At 38.4% G+C, this 23,254-nt stretch overlaps 1 protein-coding gene across 1 annotated transcript in view; it reads right to left on the reverse strand.

Annotated features, from left to right (window-relative positions):
* The window catches only part of ZYG11B (zyg-11 family member B, cell cycle regulator), a 59,018-nt gene extending 36,039 nt beyond the window's left edge, over positions 1-22,979 (reverse strand). Inside the window, exons 1-4 of the mRNA XM_068961537.1 lie at positions 22,926-22,979; positions 13,355-13,417; positions 7,884-8,049; positions 2,310-3,064 (exon numbers count right to left, since the gene is read on the reverse strand). Of these exons, the coding sequence (XP_068817638.1) occupies positions 2,310-3,064; positions 7,884-8,049; positions 13,355-13,417; positions 22,926-22,979 (1,038 nt within the window). The remainder of the gene's footprint in view (positions 1-2,309; positions 3,065-7,883; positions 8,050-13,354; positions 13,418-22,925) is intronic.
* Positions 22,980-23,254: the final 275 nt, after the last annotated feature.

Consider the following 23,254-nt stretch of genomic DNA (forward strand, 5'->3'; position numbering starts at 1 on the left):
CCTTTACCCACAAGCCCTGTGCTAGACACTTACCTTGTTCAATAACAAGCTGTTATGTTAGCTCCTCATACCTGCTGCCCTGCACCTGGCTCATGTGACTTTGCCATTTCTGGCCCTAGCACCTACTTTTTCCAGCCTCATCTCATCGCTCTGCAACTTCCTGCTCTAGAACTCTAGCCACAGTGGCCTTCTTGAAGTTCCTTGGATGTACCATGTTCCTTCCTACCACACATCTTTTGCTGTATTCTTGCTGCCTGGAATTTTCTCTACCAAGTTACTCATCCGTGAGGTCTTCACTCATTCATTCATCAAGTCCTCAGAGAAGCCTTAAACTAAGTCGAGCCTCTCTGCTAAACATACTCAAATACAGTATTACGTAGCTTTTAGATTCTTAACACTATGCAGGTTAAAGCATATACATGTGTGCACATTATGTATTAATATATATGTATATGATATATAAATACATAAATTGAAATCATACACCCATGACATATGTATGATACTTCACTGTCTGAATCCCTCACTAAATTACGAGCTCCATGAGGGCAAGATCACGCCATTTTACTCCACCATCAAATCTCCATGTCTAGCACAGTACATAATATGCAGAGGTACTTAATAACACATTTACTGAATGAATGAATAAAAAAGTGACTCAAAATAATTTCCTACATTCTACTTTTTAAAGTCTAAATTTACAAATAATATAAGAACTGACATGTTTTAAAATGTTCTATAGCTAACCTTTCCTTCTCCTTTTTTGAGATCGATACTGATTGCTAAAAAAGAACCCTCCTGCACTGTTGGTAGGAATGTAAATTGGTACAGTCACTATGGAAAATAGTAGGGAGGTTCCTTACAAAACTAAAAATGGAGTTACCATATGATTCAGAATCCCATTCCTGGACATATATCTGGAGAAAATTATAATTCAAACAGATACATGCATCCCAAAATTTACAGCACCATTACTTACAATAGCCAAGACATGGATGCAATCTAAGTGTCCACTGATGATAGACAATGGATAAAGAAGAAGTGGTGTGGTACACACACACAAACATGAATACTACTCAGCCATAAAAAAGAATGCAATATTGCCATTTGCACCAGGTAGAATCAAATGATGCTTCAACTTAAGTGGTTTGATGTAAGTAGTAGAGGAAAAAAAATGGGGCTCTGAAATTTGACAAATGTAGATCCAAACACTGGTTCTAACTAACAGTAAATCATAATTTCTATGTTTCTCATCTATAAAGTGGAGTTAATATCAATCTATAGATATTACCATATACAATATAAGGCATTTATAGGATACAATGTATGTTAGAAAAATACTAGTTGTCCTTAAACCTGTTACAGTTCTATCCTTCAAGGTCTGATTCAGATACCATCTTCCATCAAGACCAAAATTCTCCAGTGAGAAAAAGTTTCTCCTACTTTCCTACAGCAACTATACTGATCCTTGGCTTTAGAGTTGTTTGTGATTGTAACATTACTACTTACTACTACTATCAGGCTCCTTGGAAGCAAATCCTGTATCTTTTTTATCTTTTAATCTCAAGTTGTACCAAGTTCAGTAGATGTTCCCCAAATGGAATTTAAGCCATTACGCATGAGAAACCTTAAGAAGAGACGGATTTTACCATTTTTACAATAGAGATCTTCTTGGAGAACTCTGATCCTGGGAGGGATTAGGGGTAGGGGATGACAGAAGATGAGATGGCTGGATGGCATCACTGACTCGATGGACGTGAGTTTGAGTGAACTCCAGGAGTTGGTGATGGACAGGGAGGCCTGGCGTGCTGCAATTCATGGGGTCACAAAGAGTCGGACACAACTGAGCGACTGAACTGAACTGGAGAACTTACTCTCCCATTACTCTTTTCTACAAAGGAGCACCCCTAGTTTCTTTGAAGTGATCCTTTAGATATGATATGTTTAAGTGGTTCAAAATACCTAAACATTATCATCGCGAAAACTATCATTTATCCAGGGCCTACAACATGACTTGCACTTTACATATATAATTATTAATCTTCAGAATAATTTTGCAGGTAAGAGTCATATCTATTTTATAAATAAATGTAAACTGAAAAGTTACATCATAGCTTGCTCTGGGCCATGAAGCAAATAATCTGGAATATTAATTCAGACTCTAAAGCAAGGCCTTTCTACTATATAATGTCATGTTTCATGAATATGATCTATATATTATTAGACATTCACCTTAAGTCTTATGCAAACTAAACATTGGTCAGCATTGGTCAAACATTGGACAAAGGAATATATTTTTTAAATCTAACCTTCAAATGTCCTTCGCCTGTCAGGAATTCAGAGTAGCCAGCATCAGTGGCCAGCAAACCTACAAACTGCATGCTGGGCCGTTGCTGAATAAAAGCTTCAACAGCTTTGTCTGTCACATGCTTCCTCCCAGAAACATCCAAGGAGACGAGGTTGGGCAGGATGTCCTTTTGTTCTAATAATCGAAGAGCTATGTCCGATGTAAACTGTTTATCATCTGAAATATCAAGATGATTCAGATGTCTTAGTTCTCGAACAACATCCAGTATCTGGGTAGTTGTCATTTTTAAACATTTCAAGTGATGCATGGTTAGAGACTTGAGTCGGTCTTTGCAGGCCAGCAGAGCCGTGATGTCTGTGATCGAGGTGTTGGAAATATCCAGGCTCTCTAATCTTGGCAATGAGGCAACTTCAGCCAGGTCTTCATTGTAAAAGAGAACATTGGTGATGCTTAATGCTCGAAGGCCAGAAAGTCGGCTAAAGCACCGCTCATAAGGATCTTCAAGAGAGAGAGTTAATGAGTTCAGCACGAGGCACTGGAGATTTTGCTGGATCCATTTGTTACTGCCAAGCCCACTGATGATGTCTGTAATTGTGATGTCAGCATTCACACCTGTGGCATCAAGTTCCACTAACTTGTGGTGGCAGAAGGCTTTCCGGAAAGCAACAGCAGAGATCTTGGCTTTGCGAATGCAAGCTCGTTTTAAGCGCATCTGGTTGCCCCTAAAAATACCTACAGTTGCATCATTCAGGAGACCTAGGGAAAAATAAGCAGTACTTTAACTTCAAAAAATGGTTAAAGGATAGCTAAAATTTCCAGCATACTTTACACTTTCGAAGTAACAGTATTTCATTTAATAAACATAACAATTCAGTGAGTTAAGAATGTGATTGTCTACAATTTATAGATGAGTAAACTGGGGTTCAAAAAAGTGGTCTTCCAAGAGCACAGAAATAGTACGTGGCAGAATCAGGACTGTGTTAGGCATTACTGATATTCACTAATATCTGGTTCTCCTCCCATTACTGGACACCTTTTCCAACCTACCCTTGGATTTAGATAGGGCTACATGCCCAGTTCTAGCCAAAGGTATACCAGATCCAAGTACAAAAGCATCATGAAAGCAAAGAAAAGGAAGTAATTTACCATGCCTGGAGATCTGAAAAAGACTCCATAGAAGAGGTGATACTTGAGAAGGTCTTTCAAAGATGAAGGAACAATTCAAAGACGGAGAAGGAAGGTGAGGGGAATTTAAGAAGAATACAGGGGAAAACCTATATATGAGTGAGAAGAGAACATGGTCGATTTCTGAAGATTTACGTATGGAAGTGGGAAGAGACAAGGAGTAAGGCTAGATCACTGAAAGGTCAAGAGAAGAAAGCAGGCCAGCTAGAGATCTTGGGACACAAAGACCAACACAGTGGAGTTCCTGGTTTTTTTTCCCTGTACCATAACTGGGAAATACCAACAAGCACAAACAAAAACAGCCCCTCCCCCGCCAGGGCCACAAAATCTGCTCACTCCGGCCAAAGCACCAGGAAAAGGGCAGCCTAGCAAGGGTAAATGTTCTTGCTCCCCACTTGACTTCTGCTGACCCCGAGACTTAGCACTCCTCTTTATGGCTATGCAGGAGATTGGTGTCCTGGCTCCTCATTAGGTCTCTGGTGTTTGACTGAAGTAAAGTGATGACTTTATCTCACCACATTTGCTGGTGTGGATGAGGGTGTTGGAGACATAAACAAAAACCTCACCCTCATCCACACCAGCAAATGCCAAGAGGGGAACCTAGACTTTCACTCCTGCTATAACTAGTTGCCACAGTCTCCCCACAGAGAAGTGTTAGGAGAAGGCCGAGCATGGAGCCAGGACTTCCACGTCCATCTGGCAGTAATCAGGTGCTTCTCCCTTTCCGAGCTGGGGTGGTATCAAAGGAAGCCTAGAGGAGAGTTGAGACTTCATCACTGCCTAACAGTAAGTAATGAGGTCACCTCCCTACAACATGCTGTCAGTGGAGGCCAAATGAAGAAGAGAAATGAAGTACTCACACGGCTCTCAGCTAGAGAGGTTATCAGTAGCGAACTAGTGGGGAGAACGCCAATCTCCTGCATAGCAGTAATGAGTAATCAGAAGCACTAAGTCTCAGGTGTCAACAGAAGTCAAGTGGGGAACAAGAACATTTACCCCAGTCTGGCAATAACAAGGCAGTGCCTCCACACTGCTAGAGTGGTGGCAGAGACACAAACAAAGTCTCCTAACACAATATCCAAAATGTCCAGATTTCAATAAAAACTCACTCATCATACAAAGGACCAGTAAGATCTCAAAGTGAAAAAAGCACTATAGATGTCAACACTAAAAAATCAGAAAAGTTAAAATTATTTGATGAAGGTCTTAAAGGAGCCATCATAAAAATGCTTAAGTGTCCAATTACAAACAAGCTTGAAACAAATGGAAAACAAAAAGCCTCAAAAAAGAAGCAGAAGTTATAAAGAAGAACCAAAGGAAAATTTTAGAATTGAAAAATACAATAATGGTTGCGTTCAACAACAGAATAAAAGGAACAAAGGAAAGAATTAGTGAACTAAAAGATTTTTTAAAAAATAGAAATTACCCAAATCTAAAGAACAGGGGAAAAAAAAAAAAAGACTTAAAAAATATTTGAACACAGCTATTTGTCGCAGAAAGAGTGGAGAAATAGGGCAGGGTTGAAAAAGTATTTGAAGAAATCATTACACACACCTATTAAAATGGCTCAAATTAAAAAATAGTAGTAACACCAAATGCTGGCAAGTATGCAGAGAAACTGAGTCAGTCTTATATTGGTAAGAGTGTAAAATGGCATAGCCATTCTGTAAACAGTGTGGCAGTTTTTAAAAACCTAAACGTGCAACTACAATAGGACCCAACAGTAGCACTCCTGGGCATGTATCCCAAAGAAATGAGAACTTATGTTCACATAAGACCTGTCCATGGATGACTACAGCACTACAATATTCATACTTGACATTACATTCTTAATAGTTAATAGTTAGATATTATATTAATAACAGCTAAACAACATTATATTTTTAGATGGTAAAATTCTTATTCTGATTACTAGATCTTATACACACATTTCCTGGAAAATTTTTAGCACTGAGATAACAGATACAGTGAGCAAAGAGTATGACAAGAGAATTATAGAATCAAGTAAGTAAAACTCTTTAGTATCAGGCTTATTTTAATAAGGACTGCTACCAATATCATTAATCCTTTGAATTGAGTAAATAAGTAAAATTTTTAAAATAAATTATTTTCTAAAATCATTGCACTATTAGAAGACTTATATTAGCAATTTTGAAAGCATTCATAAGGAATTCCCTAGCAGTCCAGAGGTTTTTCTTTTGCAATATTATTAGCAGTATCCACTCCTGACTATTTGAAGGTGGATATGACTTTTATAAAGAGATTAAATAATTTGTGCATGTGATGAATAAGACAGGTAATCACCTGGCAGAAACACAAATGGGGCAGCACACTGTTTCTCTCGACCCTCACTTTCCTCATTTGAACTCAGTTTGAAGAAAACTGGTAGAAAACACATTCTGATCAAGCATCTAGCTTTCCAAAGACATACTCTGGAAGACAATTACTTAGTTGCTAACGCTAAGTCGCTTCAGTCGTGTCCAACTCTGTGTGACCCCATAGACGGCAGCCCACCAGGCTCCTCCATCCATGGGATTTTCCAGGCAAGAGTACTGGAGCGGGGTGCCATTGCCTTCTCCGATTATTTAGTTATATGTACTTAAAAACTACTTTCATTATTTTATTCATATAAAGCATTCACCAGTGCCCAGTATATAATAAGCATTCAACAAATGTTAGCTGCTATTATTAATCAACAATAGTTATATTTCAAAAGGAATCTGGGGAAGTTAAAACTTCAGTTAACATTTACTCTTTTGATTTACAAGACTAGTTATATGTAGAAATATTTAAACTGAACTTGCTAAGTGTAATCATTAAATTGAGACCAGAAAGAAATGGTAGCACTAGCATAATCTTTTAAATCTCATTTGTAAGGGATCTTTAACTTAAATGTGGATAGTGCCTATTGAAATTTACCCTCAGTCCTTCAGTAGGTTGAAAGAATCCAGGGACTACAGACTTGAGCAACTTTAGTGAAAACCAAGGAATGCAGACATCTTCTTCCTCCCACCCTTCCTTCGAATGCACTATCTGCATTTGTGTGTGCTCTCTCTTCCGTTTCTCTCTCTCTACAGACACACACACACACACACATCAGATAATGGGATATACTTTCACTGTGACTTTAAGTATATATAATAAATTTATATATTTGTATATGTGTGTTCACTTGCTCAGTCGTGTCTGACTCTTTGCGACTGGCATGGACTATAGCCCACCAGGCTTCCCAGTCCATGGAATTTTCCAGGCAAGAATACTGGAGTGGGTGCCATTTCCTCCTCCAGAGGATCTTCCCAACCCAGGGACTGAACTGAGTTTCCTGCATCTCCTGCACTGGCAGGTGGATTCTTTACCACTGAGCCACCTGGGAAGTCCCTTATTGTCCCTATATTTAATATTTAATAAAATATAACAACTATAAACATATTTGAATGTATGTGTGGGTATGTGTGACTTGTTATTTAAAGTCACAACAAAAGTGTATATACCATTATCAGCCATCCAGGAGCAAGAATACCTCTAATGTAGGAGTAGAACGGTTGTGTGGCAGTGAAAAGAAAACAGATTTAGAATAAAATAGATCTGCATTTGAAACAGGACTCTATCATTTACTAGCAGTGTGACTCTTATTAACCTCAGTTTCCTTATCTGTATATGAATAGGATAAAAATACCTACCTTATAAGTTTTTGAGAAAATTCAAGAAAAGTATAAACTGCCTGGCATTAATATTACATGGAAGAGGCAATTAATAAATGATAATTATCACTATTGCCATATTTATTCTATTTTATAGTTGTGGAAAAAACTGTATTTCTTACTTGTAAGAGTTTACATACCCTAAATATATAAAAGGATTGAATCTCTTTCAACTTAGAACTTACATATAGGTAACAAAATTATCAATATACTGTGCATAATCAGAATTTCACAGATAAATCTTTTACAATTTATTTTCAGAATTTGTTTTTGAAGACAGAAATAATATATTAGCTATGATTTCTGTTTCAAAGATCAAAAGCATAAACTAATTTTTCCATTATAACATTTATTGATTTTCTTGCTGCCAAATAACACTGTAAGGTATTTTAGACCAGCAGACTTCCAAACTGCTATTTTGGGAGAGAAGTTATTTTCACCATGCGAACAGCTTCTCATAAAACAAAATAGAAGAAACAAACACAAAAAAGGACTTGCCAGGTTAGAAAAGAAAATGCTTATTTAAATTATACCATAAGTAGCAAGGTAGGCAAAAATAAATGAATTCCTTTTCCTCAATTAGGCTTTTCTATTATTGCTATGAAAATAATTAAATGGCCACAGCAGTACTTCAAAACCCAATGCTAATTAAAAGGGCATAATTTTTGTTTCCTCTGTTTATTTATTACCATGAAAAGCCATGGTCTGAAGTAGCCGATCAGCCACCTCCTGTGGGAATACTCCAGGTTCCTGCAGACACAATGTTCCATCTTGTCTTGCTGAGCAGAACTTCTCAAGGTGAGTAGTCAGGAAATTCAAGCAGATATCAAGTAAGGAATAAGGAGATGCCTCCTCCTTGGATCCCAGGAAGAAACAAAGGGAAAACCAAAGCCAACAAGTTAGTTTTCAGAAAAGTAGAGAACAAAAGATTCATTTACTTGCTCAACAAGTACTTTTATTCAAGCGTCTACCATGTGCAAGATACCATGTTAGGCAGCGGGAATACAACATATGATCCGTGTTATCAAGAAGCAGGAGAAGAGAAACATTTAAACACATTTTTACTAAAAGTCTATTAAATACTATAGTTTAGGATATATTGAGTATTCATGTAAACATACAGCAAGGTATCCTAATCAGTCAAGGATGGTTAGGGAAGATGGCACAGCAGATTAATCTTCCTAAATTACCATCCCAGGACACTCTACTGCTCAAGACATCAGTGGGATGCATGGGCCTGAACACAAAAGAAAAAAATCTTATATTGTTAGACTGATGATGCCCGAGTCCTTCCAAAATCTAGCCCCAATTTACTTTCCAACTTGACCTCCCACAAAATTCCCATCCCAACCTAACAGTTCAAATATGATCAGTTTATTTGGAGGAAAGAATGTGCTATAGGTGTTACCCTCAAAATAGAGAAAGGTTAACCCAGTTATTCCAATCTGAGGAATATAGAACTAATCAAATAAGCACAAAGATTTAAGTATAAGGGTTTTGATTACAGAAATAAATACACCTTAAGGTCCCTAATAACAGTAATATAACTAAAATATAATTATAGCAGCTACCATCCATTAGGTGCTTTCTGTATGACTCTGCTGAGAGTTTAACATAAACTATCCATTATTTCAGTCATTCCTCACCCCTACTTTACTAAGTAGTGAAGCATTATTTTCATCTTTGCATAACTGACAACTGGCTCAGAAAAGTAACATCTAAGTATTCTACACATGGTAACTGACAAAGTGTAACTTCAAATTAAAAACTGACTTAGGGGGGCTTCTCTGGTGGTCCAGTGGATAAGACTCCGAGCTCCCAATGCAGGCAACCCAGGTTCAACCCCTGCCACAACGAAGACCTGATGCAGCCAAATAAATAAATAAAAATATCTTTAAAAAGTATGACTCAGGAACACAACTCTTAATCATATGAAATTGATACTATACACGTGACATTTTAATGGCTGAATAATATGCAGCCATTAAAAATTATAATTCAAAGATATATTACTCAAATACAAAAATATTCATAATACAAGGTAAGTTTTTTAAAATACATAGTTTATAGAACTTCCTCAACCTGATAAAAGTCATCCATTCATTCTGATTCATTCCTATTCATGGATCAGAAGATAATATTTTAAAATTGATCTACAGATTCAGTACAATCCCTACCAAAATTCCAGCTTCTTTTTTTTCAGAAATTATCAAACTGACCTAAAATTCATATGGAAATACAATGGACCTAGAATAACTGAAACAATCTCTGAAAACAACAACAAACTGGGAAGACTCACACTTGTCAGTTTTAAAGCTTACTATAAAGCTACAATAAACAAAGCAGTATGGTACTGGCATAAAAACAGACACATAAATCAACGAGATAGAACGGAAAGATCAGATCAGAAATAAACTCTCATATTTATGGTCAATTGACTTAAACAAGGCTGTCAAGACAATTCAATGGGGGAAAAAAACAGGCTTTTCAACAAACAGGACTGGGATAATTGGACGTCTACATGCAAAAGGATGAACATGGGGTCCTTCCTCATAGCACATATAAAAATTAACTCAAAATGGATCAAAGGCCCAAAGGTAAAAGTTAAAACTATTAGGTTCTTAGAAGAAAACTTTGGGATAAACATTCCTGACTTTGAATTGGTGAATGACTTCTTAGATATGACATCAAAAGCACAAACAACCAAAGAAAAAAGCAGATAAACTAGACTTCATAAAAACAAAAAGACTTTTGCATCAAAGGTCATCATCAAGAAAGTGAAAAGAAAATCCCAAAAAATGGGAGAAAATATTTGCAAATCATGTATCTGTTAAGGGATTTGTATCTAGATTATACAAATAATTCTTACAACTCAATTATAAAAAGACAACTCAAAGACAGGCAAAAGTCTAAACGGACATTTCTCCAAAGAAATACAAATGACCAAGAGTCACATGAAAGACACTCAACATCATTAGTTACCAGAAAAATGCAAATAAAAATTACAATGAAGTAATATCTCACACTTACTATTAAGGCTATAACCAAAAGACAGATAAAAACAAGTGTTGGTGAAGATGTGAAGAAACTGGATCTTGCGTACCCTGTAAGTGGAAATGTAAAATGGTACAGCCACTTTGGAAAACAATCTAGCAGGGGCTTCCCTGGTGGCTCAGTGGTGAAGATTCCTGCCAGTGCAGGAGACATGGGTTCAATCCCTGGTCTGGGAAGATCCCACGTGCTGCAGAGCAACGAAGCCCATGCACCACAACTATTCAGCCTGCCCACTAAAGCCCAGGAGACTCAACTGCTGAGCCCACATATCACAACTACTGAAGCCGTGCACCATAGAGCCTGCAACAAGAGGAGCCACCTTAATGAGAAGCCCAGGCACCACAACTAGAGTAGCCCCTGCTCTCCACAACTACAGCAAAGCCCAACAGCAATAAAGACCCAGCACAGCCAAGAATAAATAAATTGAAAACCTTTAACAATCTAGCAATTGCCATATAACCTTGCAATTCCACTAAGCATATACTTAAATGAAAATGTAAGTTACACAAAACTTGAACATAAATGTTTACAAAAGCTTTATTCATAATAGATGAAAAGTGGAAACGGCCTAGTATCATCAACTTATGAGTGGATAAACAAAATATGGTATATTTACACAATGGAATACTATTTCATTGTTTTCTGGAATCACAGATGGATCTCAAAAACATTATACTAAATGAAAGAAGCCAGTCACAAAAGAACATATAATGCAGAATTCCATTTATGTTCAATGTCCAAAATAGGCAAATCTGTACAGACAGAAAGGTTAGTGGAGCTTGATGAAAGTGAAAGTGGAGAGTGAAAAAGTTGGCTTAACGCTCAACATTCACAAAACGAAGATCATGGCATCTGGTCCCATCACTTCATAGGAAATAGATGGGGAAACAGTGGAAGTGTCAGACTTTATTGTTTTGGGCTCCAAAATCACAGCAGATGGTGACTGCAGCCATGAAATTAAAAGACGCTTACTCCTTGGAAGAAAAGTTATGACCAACCTAGATAGCATATTCAAAAACAGAGACATTACTTTGCCAACAAAGGTCAGTCTAGTCGAGGCTATGGTTTTTCCTGTGGTCATGTATGGATGTGAGAGTTGGACTGTGAAGAAAGCTGAGCACCGAAGAATTGATGCTTTTGAACTGTGGTGTTGGAGAAGACTCTTGAGAGTTCCTTGGACTGCAAGGAGATCCAACCAGTCCATTCTGAAGGAGATCAGCCCTGGGATTTCTTTGGAGGGAATGATGCTAAAGCTGAAACTCCAGTACTTTGGCCACCTCATGAGAAGAGCTGACTCATTGGAAAAGACTCTGATGCTGGGAGGGATTGGGGGCAGGAGGAGAAGGGGACGACAGAGGATGAGATGGCTGGATGGCATCACTGACTCGATGGACGTGAGTCTGAGTGAACTCCGGGAGTTGGTGATGGACAGGGAGGCCTGGCGTGCTGCGATTCATGGGGTCTCAAAGAGTCGGACACGACTGAGTGACTGAACTGAACTAAACTGAGAGATAACAGAGAGGAAGGGTTGTAGGAAAATGAGAAGAAAATGCTAATGAGTACATAGCTTCTTTTTGAAATTGAAATATTGAAATATTTGAAAATATTCTGAAATTGTGTATTGCACAACTATTAGTATATTAAAACCACTAAATTGGGTACACTTCAATTGGGTGAACTGAATCGTATGTGAATTATACATCAATAAAGTTGTCACAAAAATTAGTTTACGAAACTATAAATATAAAACTGAAATAAATACATCAAAATATTAACAGTAGTTAACTCTGGGTAAATTGCTATCAGTTATTTTATATGGTATGACCTGCCTCTTGAGAAATCTGTATGCAGGTCAGGAAGCAACAGTTAGAACTGGACATGGAACAACAGACTGGTTCCAAATAGGAAAAGGAATATGTCAAGGCTGTATATTGTCACCCTGCTTATTTAACTTATATGCTGAGTACATCATGAGAAACGCTGGGCTGGATAAAGCATAAGCTGAAATCAGGATTGCCAGGAGAAATAGCAATAACCTCAGATATGCAGATGACACCACCCTTATGGCACAAAGTGAAGAAGAACTAAAGAGCCTCTTGATGAAAGTGAAAGAGGAGAGTGAAAAAGCTGGCTTAAAATTCAACATTCAGAAAACTAAGATTATGGCATCTGGTCACATCACTTCATGGGAAATAGATGGGGAAACAACGGAAACAGTGACAGACTTTATGTTCTTGGGTTCCAAAATCACTGCAGATAGTGACTGCAGCCATGAAATTAAAAGACACTTGCTCATTGGAAGTAAAGTTATGACCAACCTAGATAGCATATTAAAAAGCAGAGACATTACTTTGCAACAAAGGTCCATCTAGTCAAAGCTATGGTTTTTCCAATAGTCATGTATGGATGTGAGAGTTGGACTATAAAGAAAGCTGAGCACCGAAGAATTGATGCTTTTGAACTGTGGTGTTGGAGAATATTCTTGAGCGTTCCTTAGACTGCAAGGAGATTCAAACAGTCCATCCTAAAGGAAATCAGTCCTGAATATTCATTGGAAGGACTGATGTTGAAGATGAAATTTCAATACTTTGGCCACCTGATGTGAAGAACTGACTCACTGGAAAAGACCCTGATGCTGAGAAAGATTGAAGGTGGGGGGGGGGGGCAAGAAGGGGATGACAGAGGATGAGATGGGTGGATGGCATCACCGACTCAATGGACGAGAGTTTGAGTAAACTCTAGGAGTTGGTGATAGATAGGGAGGCCTGGCGTGCTGCAGTCCATGGGGTCGCAAAGAGTCGGACACGACTGAGCAACTGCACTGAACTGAACTGATCTTATATAAATAAATCTAATTTTCTATATACCATGTGATTTCGAGAATTAAAAGTTATTTTAAATTACACATTTTACAGTTTACAAAGTGCTTTCACATGGACACGTTTGATAATGTAATAACTGAGTACAGTGGACACAAAGATATTTATAAGATGAGAAAACAGACTTCACAAAAGTTAAATGATTGGCCCAATGTAACAGGATGTGAGCTACCAACCATGAAATTTGTTCTTCTTTTCTTCCATGTTAATAAACCTTTTATTTTTACCTGGGCATAGGACCATCTGTAACAAAGGTCATATACCTCTGTTTTCTCTGCAGCCAGAGGTAGCTAGAACACATTAGAAAAAGTTAAGAGGAAGTAATTCTTCAAATTCAACTTCTGCATCATAGAATTTTGCATTTTCTGTCTTACTTCCTGTGTTGTAAGTAAGAATTCTTCCTGCTTTTTCTACTCTTCACTGTACCATCTTTCTAAATGTCTATAATTCATCACCCAGATAAAACAAGCTACCCTTTGACCTCAGTTGGTAAGTTTCAAAATAATCTATTTATTTTACAAAAGAAAATGAATGAAAGTTGGGTAACTGTCAGAGATGAGACATGAACTCTCTGAGTACATAATTTTTAGAAGTCATTTTAACAGAACAAACCTACGGAAGTAATATATGAACATTTAGAATACTGAATTAATCATTCTAAAAAATGTTTTCCAATTGATAAAATATGTTCACAAACAAAAACAATTTTTTCACCACCACGAATTTTTCCTTTTCAGAGAAAACTTCACCCTATCTCTACATTAATTCCTATTAGTAAGCATAAAAAGACTGTTCTAGTCAGCTGCTCTTCTATTGGGAAGTACATGTGCCTAATAGTTAATTACCTGGGCTTTGGAACTAGAGTACAAATCCCAACTTTTCATTTGCTAACTGTGTGATGTTTCACAAGTTATCTAAACTTTCTGCTCCTCAGTTTTCTCATCTTATAATGCATGAAATTAAAAGATGCTTACTCCTTGGAAGAATAGTTATGACCAACCTAGATAGCATATTCAAAAGCAGACACATTACTTTGCCGACTAAGATCCGTCTAGTCAAGGCTATGGCTTTTCCTGTGGTCATGTATAGATGTGAGAGTTGGACTGTGAAGAAGGCTGAGCACCAAAGAATTGATGCTTTTGAACTGTGGTGTTGGAGAAGACTCTTGAGAGTCCCTTGGACTGCGAGGAGATCCAACCAGTCCATTCTGAAGGAGATCAGCCCTGGGATTTCTTTGGAAGGAATGATGCTAAAGCTGAAACTCCAGTACTTTGGCCACCTCATGCGAAGAGTTGACTCACTGGAAAAGACTCTGATGCTGGGAGGGATTGGGGGCAGGAGGAGAAGGGGACGACAGAGGATGAGATGGCTGGATGGCATCACTGACTCGATGGACGTGAGTCTGAGTGAACTCCGGGAGGTGGTGATGAACAGGGAGGCCTGGTGTGCTGCGATTCATGGGGTCGCAGAGTCAGACACGACTGAGCGACTGAACTGAACTGAACTGAATGCAGATAATAATAATGCCTACTTCATAAAGTTGTTGTGAGGACTCAATGAGATAAATAGGATCAAAAGTACTCAGAATAATGGCAGTATGTCTGGAAACACAGCTTGCAAGGGTCAGAGTCAGGATTCAGACCCAGGAAATGTAGCTCCAAGAGCCTATGCCCTTATCCAGCATAATATACTATCTTTCAACTTTATATGCAGATTCTAAATTTGTTATCTCACCTGATACTGAAAGCAGTTATGTGATGTGAACAAGGAAAATCATCTCCATTTAAACAAAAACAACAGAGAGGTTATATATATCAAGCCAGTGACAAAACTAGAACCGTACTCAGGTTATCTGAGATCTCCTCCAAAAACTCTACTGCCATCTGTGATTCCCCAAATTCCAGTATTTTTAGCTAACACAGAAGTATTGAGAGATCAGTCATTTTAATTTTATTATTATTTTTTTTGGCTGCATCAAGGCAAGAGTTCCCCACCCGGGGATTGAACCTGGCCTATGGTGAAAAGTGAAAGCTCCTTCTAACCACTAGAATTTCCAGGGAATTCCCTTTACAGACAACAGCAGCACAGGACAAAGAAAGGATAAAGCAGAAGCTGAAATTTGGTGTCTATTAACAATTCATTTCTTGAAAATTCCTGCTCAGGGAGATTTTCCCCTTCCCCAACTAGGCACACTCCAGGCAAGGCAAAAACAAAGCTCCTACTAGAAAAAAAGCAGGAGGGAGAGAAGGTCAAGTCTGATTTCGTTTGGATCATAAGGTAACCCACACAGTTCAAAGACTAAATTTCTAGGAAGAACAAACGAGAAAGTTCTTTTTAATTAAGTGAAATGGCTTCTACTCCATCTGGACCAATCCAACCCTTCACTGCATAGCTTTTATCCTATAACTCTCCTAAAAAAAATCCAAAGGTTCTGTATCATCCATAACCATAGTTCTCATGCTTGGAACACATTTTAAGAGGCTCCCCAGCAGGAGTGTGCCATGGGATTAAAACTACAGTATTAACTTGACATTTTTTTTTTTAACTAAAGAAAACAATTTTATAGAATAGATAAATGAACTTCATAAATAAATAAATGGAATGGGCTATATGGTTTAACTGTATTTCCAAATATTACCTTGTTTTTTGGTAAAGCTTAAATATTTGCTGGGGCCCCCTGGGGACTAGGTTCTGGACCGAGGGGCCCTGCATTAAGCACAGCACTGTAAACACAGGTGGAGGGGAAAGAAACCCGGGTGAGTGTGTTTAGAACATTAAACACACTCAAAGATTATTTGAGGGGATGAGTATGGGAGGTTGGGGGAAACGGAACCAAGTTATTAACTAATAAATAAAAATATTTTTGTACTGAAACAAATATATTAAGTAAAAGGCAAAAACTGCATGAATTTTAAGATAAAACACAAAATTACCAAGAAATTACTATCTGTAACACTGGTTTCAAGTAAATGCCTTTTCTATCTCCCAGGAAATCAAGTTTCCTCTGCTGTAGGAAGTTGGAAAAGAGACCTAGAGAATAAAATATAAACATTACAGCAAGGTATTCAAAAATCTTTACTAACTGGCTCCAGCCTTCCTTTCCAGCCTCATTTTCTACTGTTTCCTTTTCCCTCTAAACATGTTACTAACTAGATACACTAAACTGAATGTTCCCTAACGCAACCTACTATTTACCATCTCTTCCTAAGCAGTGTATCCAGCATTTCCACATCTCTGAAACGTTTTTTAGATGAGTCCTTCTCTGCGGCAAAATCTGACACATCATTTAGCAATCAGTCAAACCTCACTAGTTCTATGATGCCCTTCCTAATTTCCAGGGCAGAATTAATTTGACTCAGCACCTGGGAGATTAATTTGCACCGTTATCTGTTAGCTACTATGTACTGAATGATAGCTGTGTGGTGACAGGCACAATCCAGCAACTTTATATATACATTTGCAATCTTCAAAACAACCTGCTTTGAACAAAATAGGTAAACTAAGGCTCAGAAAGATTAATTTACTGTGAAAGATAAAAGAGCCAGCAGAAGAATAAAGATTACAAGAGCTATCATTGTAGTGACAGAGCGCATGCGCGCGCGCGCACACACACACACACACACACACACACACACACACACACACACACTTTTCATGAAACACTGTCTCTGATTCTGGTTCACAGCTCTTTAGATACATGAGCTCTTTGAATTTCTAGGTCCTATGAATCAAGCACCATTACAATATACATTTTAATGAGGAAACTGAGGTTTAGATTAAAGAAAAAAAACATATACACACACACGGCCAGCATGTTAATAAACTGGAACTCCAACTAAAAAATGAGGCCAAACCTGTATTTTCAAGCTCTTAAACCACTATACTATAATATCATAATCACAGGGCTTTATTTGTTCATATATGCTATGTGCTATATGCAATAAACTATGCTAAGTACATTACATATATAATTTCATTTCCTTATTAAAACTGTACCAGTATCCCCTATTCTATGAAGATGAAGACACTGAAACTTAAGGGAGTTATTAATTTGCCATGATGATACAGCTAATAGGTGCCAGAGCCAGGACTGGACCCCAGGCAATCTGATTCCAGAGCTAAGGCTGCGCTTTTACCACTACACAAGCTGCTCTTTATATCTGACTCCAAAGCCAGTTTATTTTATAATTTCTGTTACACCATAGTTATTTATGACTGTATCTGTCTCCCCCACTAGATCAGGATGCTCTTCAAGTTCAAGGAACATATTAACCCTTTTTGTATATCCTTAGCACCCAGCACACTCCCCGATATTTACCTGTTAAAAGAGAAAGAGTTCAAATTGGAATAGTGGTAAAGAGATTTGCCCAGAGTCACACTATTTGTAAGAAGTGGGGCAAAGATGTAACCCTAGATCTTCTTATTATGAAGTCTATCTTTTCCACTATAACATGGGAGAGACATGGGTTCGATCTCTGGGTCGGGAAGTGACAATCTTCTCTAGTATTCTTGCCTGGAGAATCCAATAGACAGAGGAGCCTGGTGGGCTACCGTCCACAGGGTCGCAAAGAGTCTGACGCCACTGAAGTGACAGCACGCACGCACCCGCGCACACCAGGTGCTCAGTTGCTGCCGTCTGTCCGACTCTGAGACCCCATGGATGGTACCCCACCAGGCTCTTTGGTTCATGGGATTATCCCGCAAGGATACTAGAGTGGGTAGCCATTTCCTCCTCCAGGGGATCTTCCCCACTCGGTGATCAAACCTGAGTCTCCCGCAGCCCCAGCACCGCAGGTGGTTTCTTTACCACGGAGCCACCTGGGAAGCCCCATACTGCACCATACCTCGGAACAACTATTAGTTTGGCACTGACATAAATGCCAAAAAACAAGGTGGGGACCAGCTGATTGTTACAGTGATTCACACAAGTGGTGATAATGCTGTGGATTATGGCAAAAGCAAAGAAAATGGGGGAAAAAAATCCAAAGTGAAAAACAATTTGAAGGAAGAATTGACAAGATACAAGTGACCAAACAGGAAACAGTTGCTGATTTCTGAATTCCCAGTGCCTAGCATAATGCCTGGAAAATCCCATGGACAGAGGAGCCTGGTAGGCTGCAGTCCATGGGGTTGCTAAGAGTCGGACATGCCTGAGCAACTTCACTTTCACTTTCACTTTCCTGCACTGGAAAAGGAAATGGCAACCCACTCCAGTGTTCTTGCCTGGAGAATCCCAGGGACGGCAGAGCCTGGTGAGCTGTCGTCTTTGGGGTTGCACAGTCAGACACAACTGAAGCGACTTAGCAGCAGCAGCAGCATAATGCCTGGCACTCTCCTAGATACTTGAGTGTTCTCTGGATTGACCAGCATTCCTACAGAATCCTTTTGACATGTATTTGGCCCTCACAGCAGACTTGTGGAGCTGGTGTAATAGACGCTATTTTGTATATCAGGATACTGGAGATCAGAAAGAACAATGCATCCAAGTTCATCGGGTTAAAAATGTAGCAGAATTAGGCCTTGAACCAACATATTTAATTCTAATTTTTCCTATTCCATAGAGTGCTGTCAGATGAAGGAGGGAAAAGGGTGGAAGACAGAGAACCCGAGGTTTAAAAAAACTCCAAGATTTAAAGTAGTTGTTAACCAAGTGTCTGTGTCTGTGTCTGTGTGGGTGTGTGTGTGTGTGTGTGTGTGTGTGTGTGTGTGTGTGTGTGTAGAAATAGCACAGATATGCACACAAGATAAAATGCTAACATCTGGAGGATTTGGGTGAACGTCTATATGAGAATTCATGTTATTTCTGCAACTTTCTGTAAGTCTGAAATTGTCCAAAAAAAGTTTGAAAATAAAAAATGAAATAGGAATTAATACTCCCATGATCTCACTAACAAGACTGAAAAGAAGACAAGGCAAAGACTTATTTCCTCAAGGGAATTTGTTATGGCTGTGGAAAGTCTGTCTGCTTAGGCAAGTACAGAAAAGGAACTAAAAATGCTTCTGTGAAAGAAGTGAGCTGAATATACAGATTTAAATATCACCCCCTATTGGTGACAGCTGAGTCACAGAAGAGATAAATTCTCAGAGGAGTGATCAGACAGGATAACTAAGCCCTGTAATTAACTATCACATGCACAGCAGGCAGAATGACGTGGTCCCTCAACACTGGCTGAAAAAATATCCTATGGAAAACAGGAAAAATAACACCAGTCTGAAAGAACAGCACAGCTCTTTAATTTTTTTTGTTAACATGGTGTTTTCTGGAACTGGATAAAATCCTGACATTGTGAATCATTCAAATCAAATATACCCAGATTGGTCCTCTCAAATACTGCTGCTCAAAGTATAAATTGTCACTATTTCTCTGGATATAAAAGACTTAATTACAATCTTAAAAACATCCAGTCCCTGGATCCAGGACCTCATCTAAGAATTTACAAGAAACAAAAAAGAAAAAATTTTAAAAAAGGCGGGGGTGGGGAATAACCAGAGATATTAACAAAGGAATTTACACAAAGAGACTTATTCACAGTTTTTCTAAACTCCCCCCTAAAATACATATACAAATTCTAAAATAGGGGGGAAATGGCAAGCAAATTATATCAATCATATAGATAATTACATAATAATGTTTATGAATAAGTCTTTTTTAGAACCCAGTCTTTAAAGTATCTTTTTCACATTTTATTCTGAAATGATGAAACAATGAAAAGTTATTCAATTTCAGTTATGTACATATATGTGTGAGAAGGATACAATATCAAAACTATTTTTATTTTTTGTCTCTAAACTTCATTTCTGGAAAAAAATTTTACTTCTTAGATATAAGTGAATTCTTAAATGAATTTTTCCAGTAGTAGAGTAATAATTTTTGTTCAGAATTCAAGTTTTCTTGAGCTATAATCAAACACCCTTGAGTTTGCTTGGGCTAAGTTTTTCTGTTTTTGTCCTTTTTTTCAAACTTTAAACTTTTTACTTTGTATTTGGATATAGCCAATTAACAATACTGTGGTAGTTTCAAGTGAAGAGCTAAGGGACTCAGCCATACATATACATGTATCCATTCTCCCCCCAACCCCCTTTCAATCCAGGCTGGCACATAACCCAGAGTTTCATGTGCCATACAGTAGATCCTTGTTGGTTAAAGACAGTAAAATGCCAAGAATAAAGTTAATCTAAGCTAAACAAAAACTGTATATGCAGCAAGCTTTCAACTAAACATCTATACAGGCATAGGATTCCCTTGTGGCTCAGCTGGTAAAGAATCAGCCTGCATGCAGGAGACCTGGGTTTGATCCCTGGGTTGGGAAGATCCCCTGGAGAAGGGAACGGCTACCCACTCCAGTATTCTGGCCTGGAGAATTCCATGCACTGTATAGTCCATGGGGTCGCAAAGAGTCTGACATGACTGAGCAAATTTCAGAAGATTATATAGCTACTTCTAAACTAAACAATATGTTATAGTAAACCTATAGAGAAGAGCAAGGGAAAGATTTAAAATTAAAAAGGATAAAAAAATAAAATAAAATAAAAATTAAAAAAAAAAGGATAGTGGGGGTGGGTGGAAGTAGCATAGAAGAATGGGGCACACAGAGGAAAAACTGGCAGTGGTTATCCTCTATTTCTTAAGTTGGATGCTGGTTTTTAGACGTTCGTTTACTATGTTTCATGGCTTACATAAATGTTTTCTATGGTCTTCTAAATGTATCAAATTACTATTTTTAAAAAAATAAGATTTATTTTTATTTATTTATTTGACCGGACTGGGTTTTACTTGCAGCATGTGGGATCTAGTTCCCTGACCAGGGATCAAACCTGGTCCCCTGCTTTGGGAGCACAGAGTCTTAGTCACTGGACCATGAGGGAAGTCCTTAAAAGTATCAGTTATTAAAAATAAGAGAAAAAAAAAAGCAAAAACTTGTGAAAATGTTGAAAAAAAGAGCTGTGTTCACATTTGCACTTTTCAAATATTCAAAATAACCAAAAATCAGTGTCTATTTTATCAATGATAGTCATACTTTTCAATATATGTATTCAGACTAGTAAAAACAGACCTTTTATATTAGACTCTATAATAGACCTTTTATATTTAATTATACATATAATTAAAATTATATTAATTATGAATGAAAATATACATGCTGTGCTGTACTTAGTTGCTCAGTCATGTCTGACTCTGAGACCCCATGGACTGCAGCCCACCAGGCGCCTCTGTCCATAGGGGATTCTCCAGGCAAGAATACTAGAGTGGGTTGCCATGGCCTCCTCCAGGAGATCTTCCAAACCCAGGGATCAAACCCAGGTCTCCCGAATTGCAGGTGGTTTCTTAACCAACTGAGCCACCAGGTAAACCCAAGAATACCGGAGTAGGTAACCTATCCTCCTCCAAGGGATCTTCTGGACCCTGGAATCAAACTGGGGCCTCCTGCATTGCAGGCAGATTCTTTACCAGCTGAGCTACCAGGGAAACCCATACACATGTACACACACATTTTTATTTTTCCTAAATGGGTCATAATGTAACTTCTCACCACTGCTCCTACACCCCTTCCCTATGAAGTCTTACATTTCTGAAGTTTTACCATCTAACAGTGATGGACTGGGTTGGGAAGGGCATCTTGAGAAAGGTTTCAGGGGAAAGGCAGGGGGACAGTTATGATGTATATAAAGGAAAGCAAATAGGAAATAAAAAAGAAATTTTAAGAAATATACCTGTGAACTCTGTTCTATTCAGGTGTCCAAAAATTTTGCAAATAAAGACTCTGAGTTTTACTAAATGACTTTCTGGCTGAAGGATTATACTCCATAGATTATGACACTGTTCTGAGGCTAAACAACATGGATCATAGCTTACATAGTTATACATAAACAATTAAAGAATTTTTCCTGCTATTAAAGCTAGTTATACAAACATATATCTTCTCTTCTGCTCCTGTCTTTAGATGCCACAAAGCAGAACCTTGAAGGAACAACAAAAGAAAAGAACAACAAAAATAAAGAACAACTGGACTGAAAGGAGGTTAGGAGAGGTCTTGAGATGACACTACCTAGGGGAGACACAGTTCAGTTCAGTTCAGTCGCTCAGTCGTGTCTGACTCTGCGACCCCGTGAGCCGCAGCACGCCAGGCCTCCCTGGAGACACAGGAGGCTTTCAAATGAGGAAAAGGAAAAAAAACAAAAAAAGTAATAATGAGACTAACAGCTCGCGCTACAAGAGCCAAGATGTAGGTCCACACCTTCATCATTTAACAGCTGTCTAACTCTTCGATTTATAAAGTCTTTTCGGTAGTCCAGTGGTAATCCAATGGTTAAGAATCTGCCTTGCAATGCAGAGGACACCAGTCAATCCCTATTCTGGGACAATCCCACATGCTGCAGGGCAACTAAGTCCATGTGCCGCAACTACCAAGCTTGCGCTCTAGAGCCCATGAGCCACAATTACTGAGCCCCTGAGCACCTGGAGCCCGTGCTCTGCGACAAGAGAAGCCACTGCAGGGAAAAGCCCGCACGCTGCAACTAGAGTAACCCTGCTCACCAAGACCAGACAAAGCCTGTGTGCAACAACGAAGAACCCGTGCAATCAGAAATGACTTTAAATAGATAAATATCAAGTCTCTCGAAAACAATCATCATTACGATTCTATGAAGTAAGGAGAAAAGAGATTATCTTTGTTGAAGAAGCTGAGGTTCAGAGAAGAAATGTCGCCAGTGGTACTCAGTCATGCCTACCTTTCTTAATACATGCTGTCCTCTCTCCTTAGAATACCCTTCTCTTCCTCTCATCTGTCAAATTCCTACCGACACTACAAGAGCCAGGACACATGTGCACTGCTCCATGAAGCTGTTCCTCATATCCCAAAATACAACTGATATAATCACATGACATTCTCTATACAGTTCTATTTCAATTGTCCACTGTATAATTTTTACTTGTTTAGATGGCCATCTCCCTCTCAAGACTACGAATTCAAGGTAAGTTAGTAGTTCTCAAATGCTTTTTGTCTAAGATCCACGTAAGTGGGGCAAAAAAAACCTCATAGCCTATCCATCCCTCCTGGTTCCCAATGCAAAACCATATTAACAATATCACTACAACGGAATTTTACCAACATTTCCTTCACCAAGAA

This window comes from Capricornis sumatraensis, chromosome 2, assembly GCF_032405125.1.
Source record: "Capricornis sumatraensis isolate serow.1 chromosome 2, serow.2, whole genome shotgun sequence".
Classification (NCBI taxonomy): Eukaryota; Metazoa; Chordata; class Mammalia; order Artiodactyla; family Bovidae; genus Capricornis; species Capricornis sumatraensis.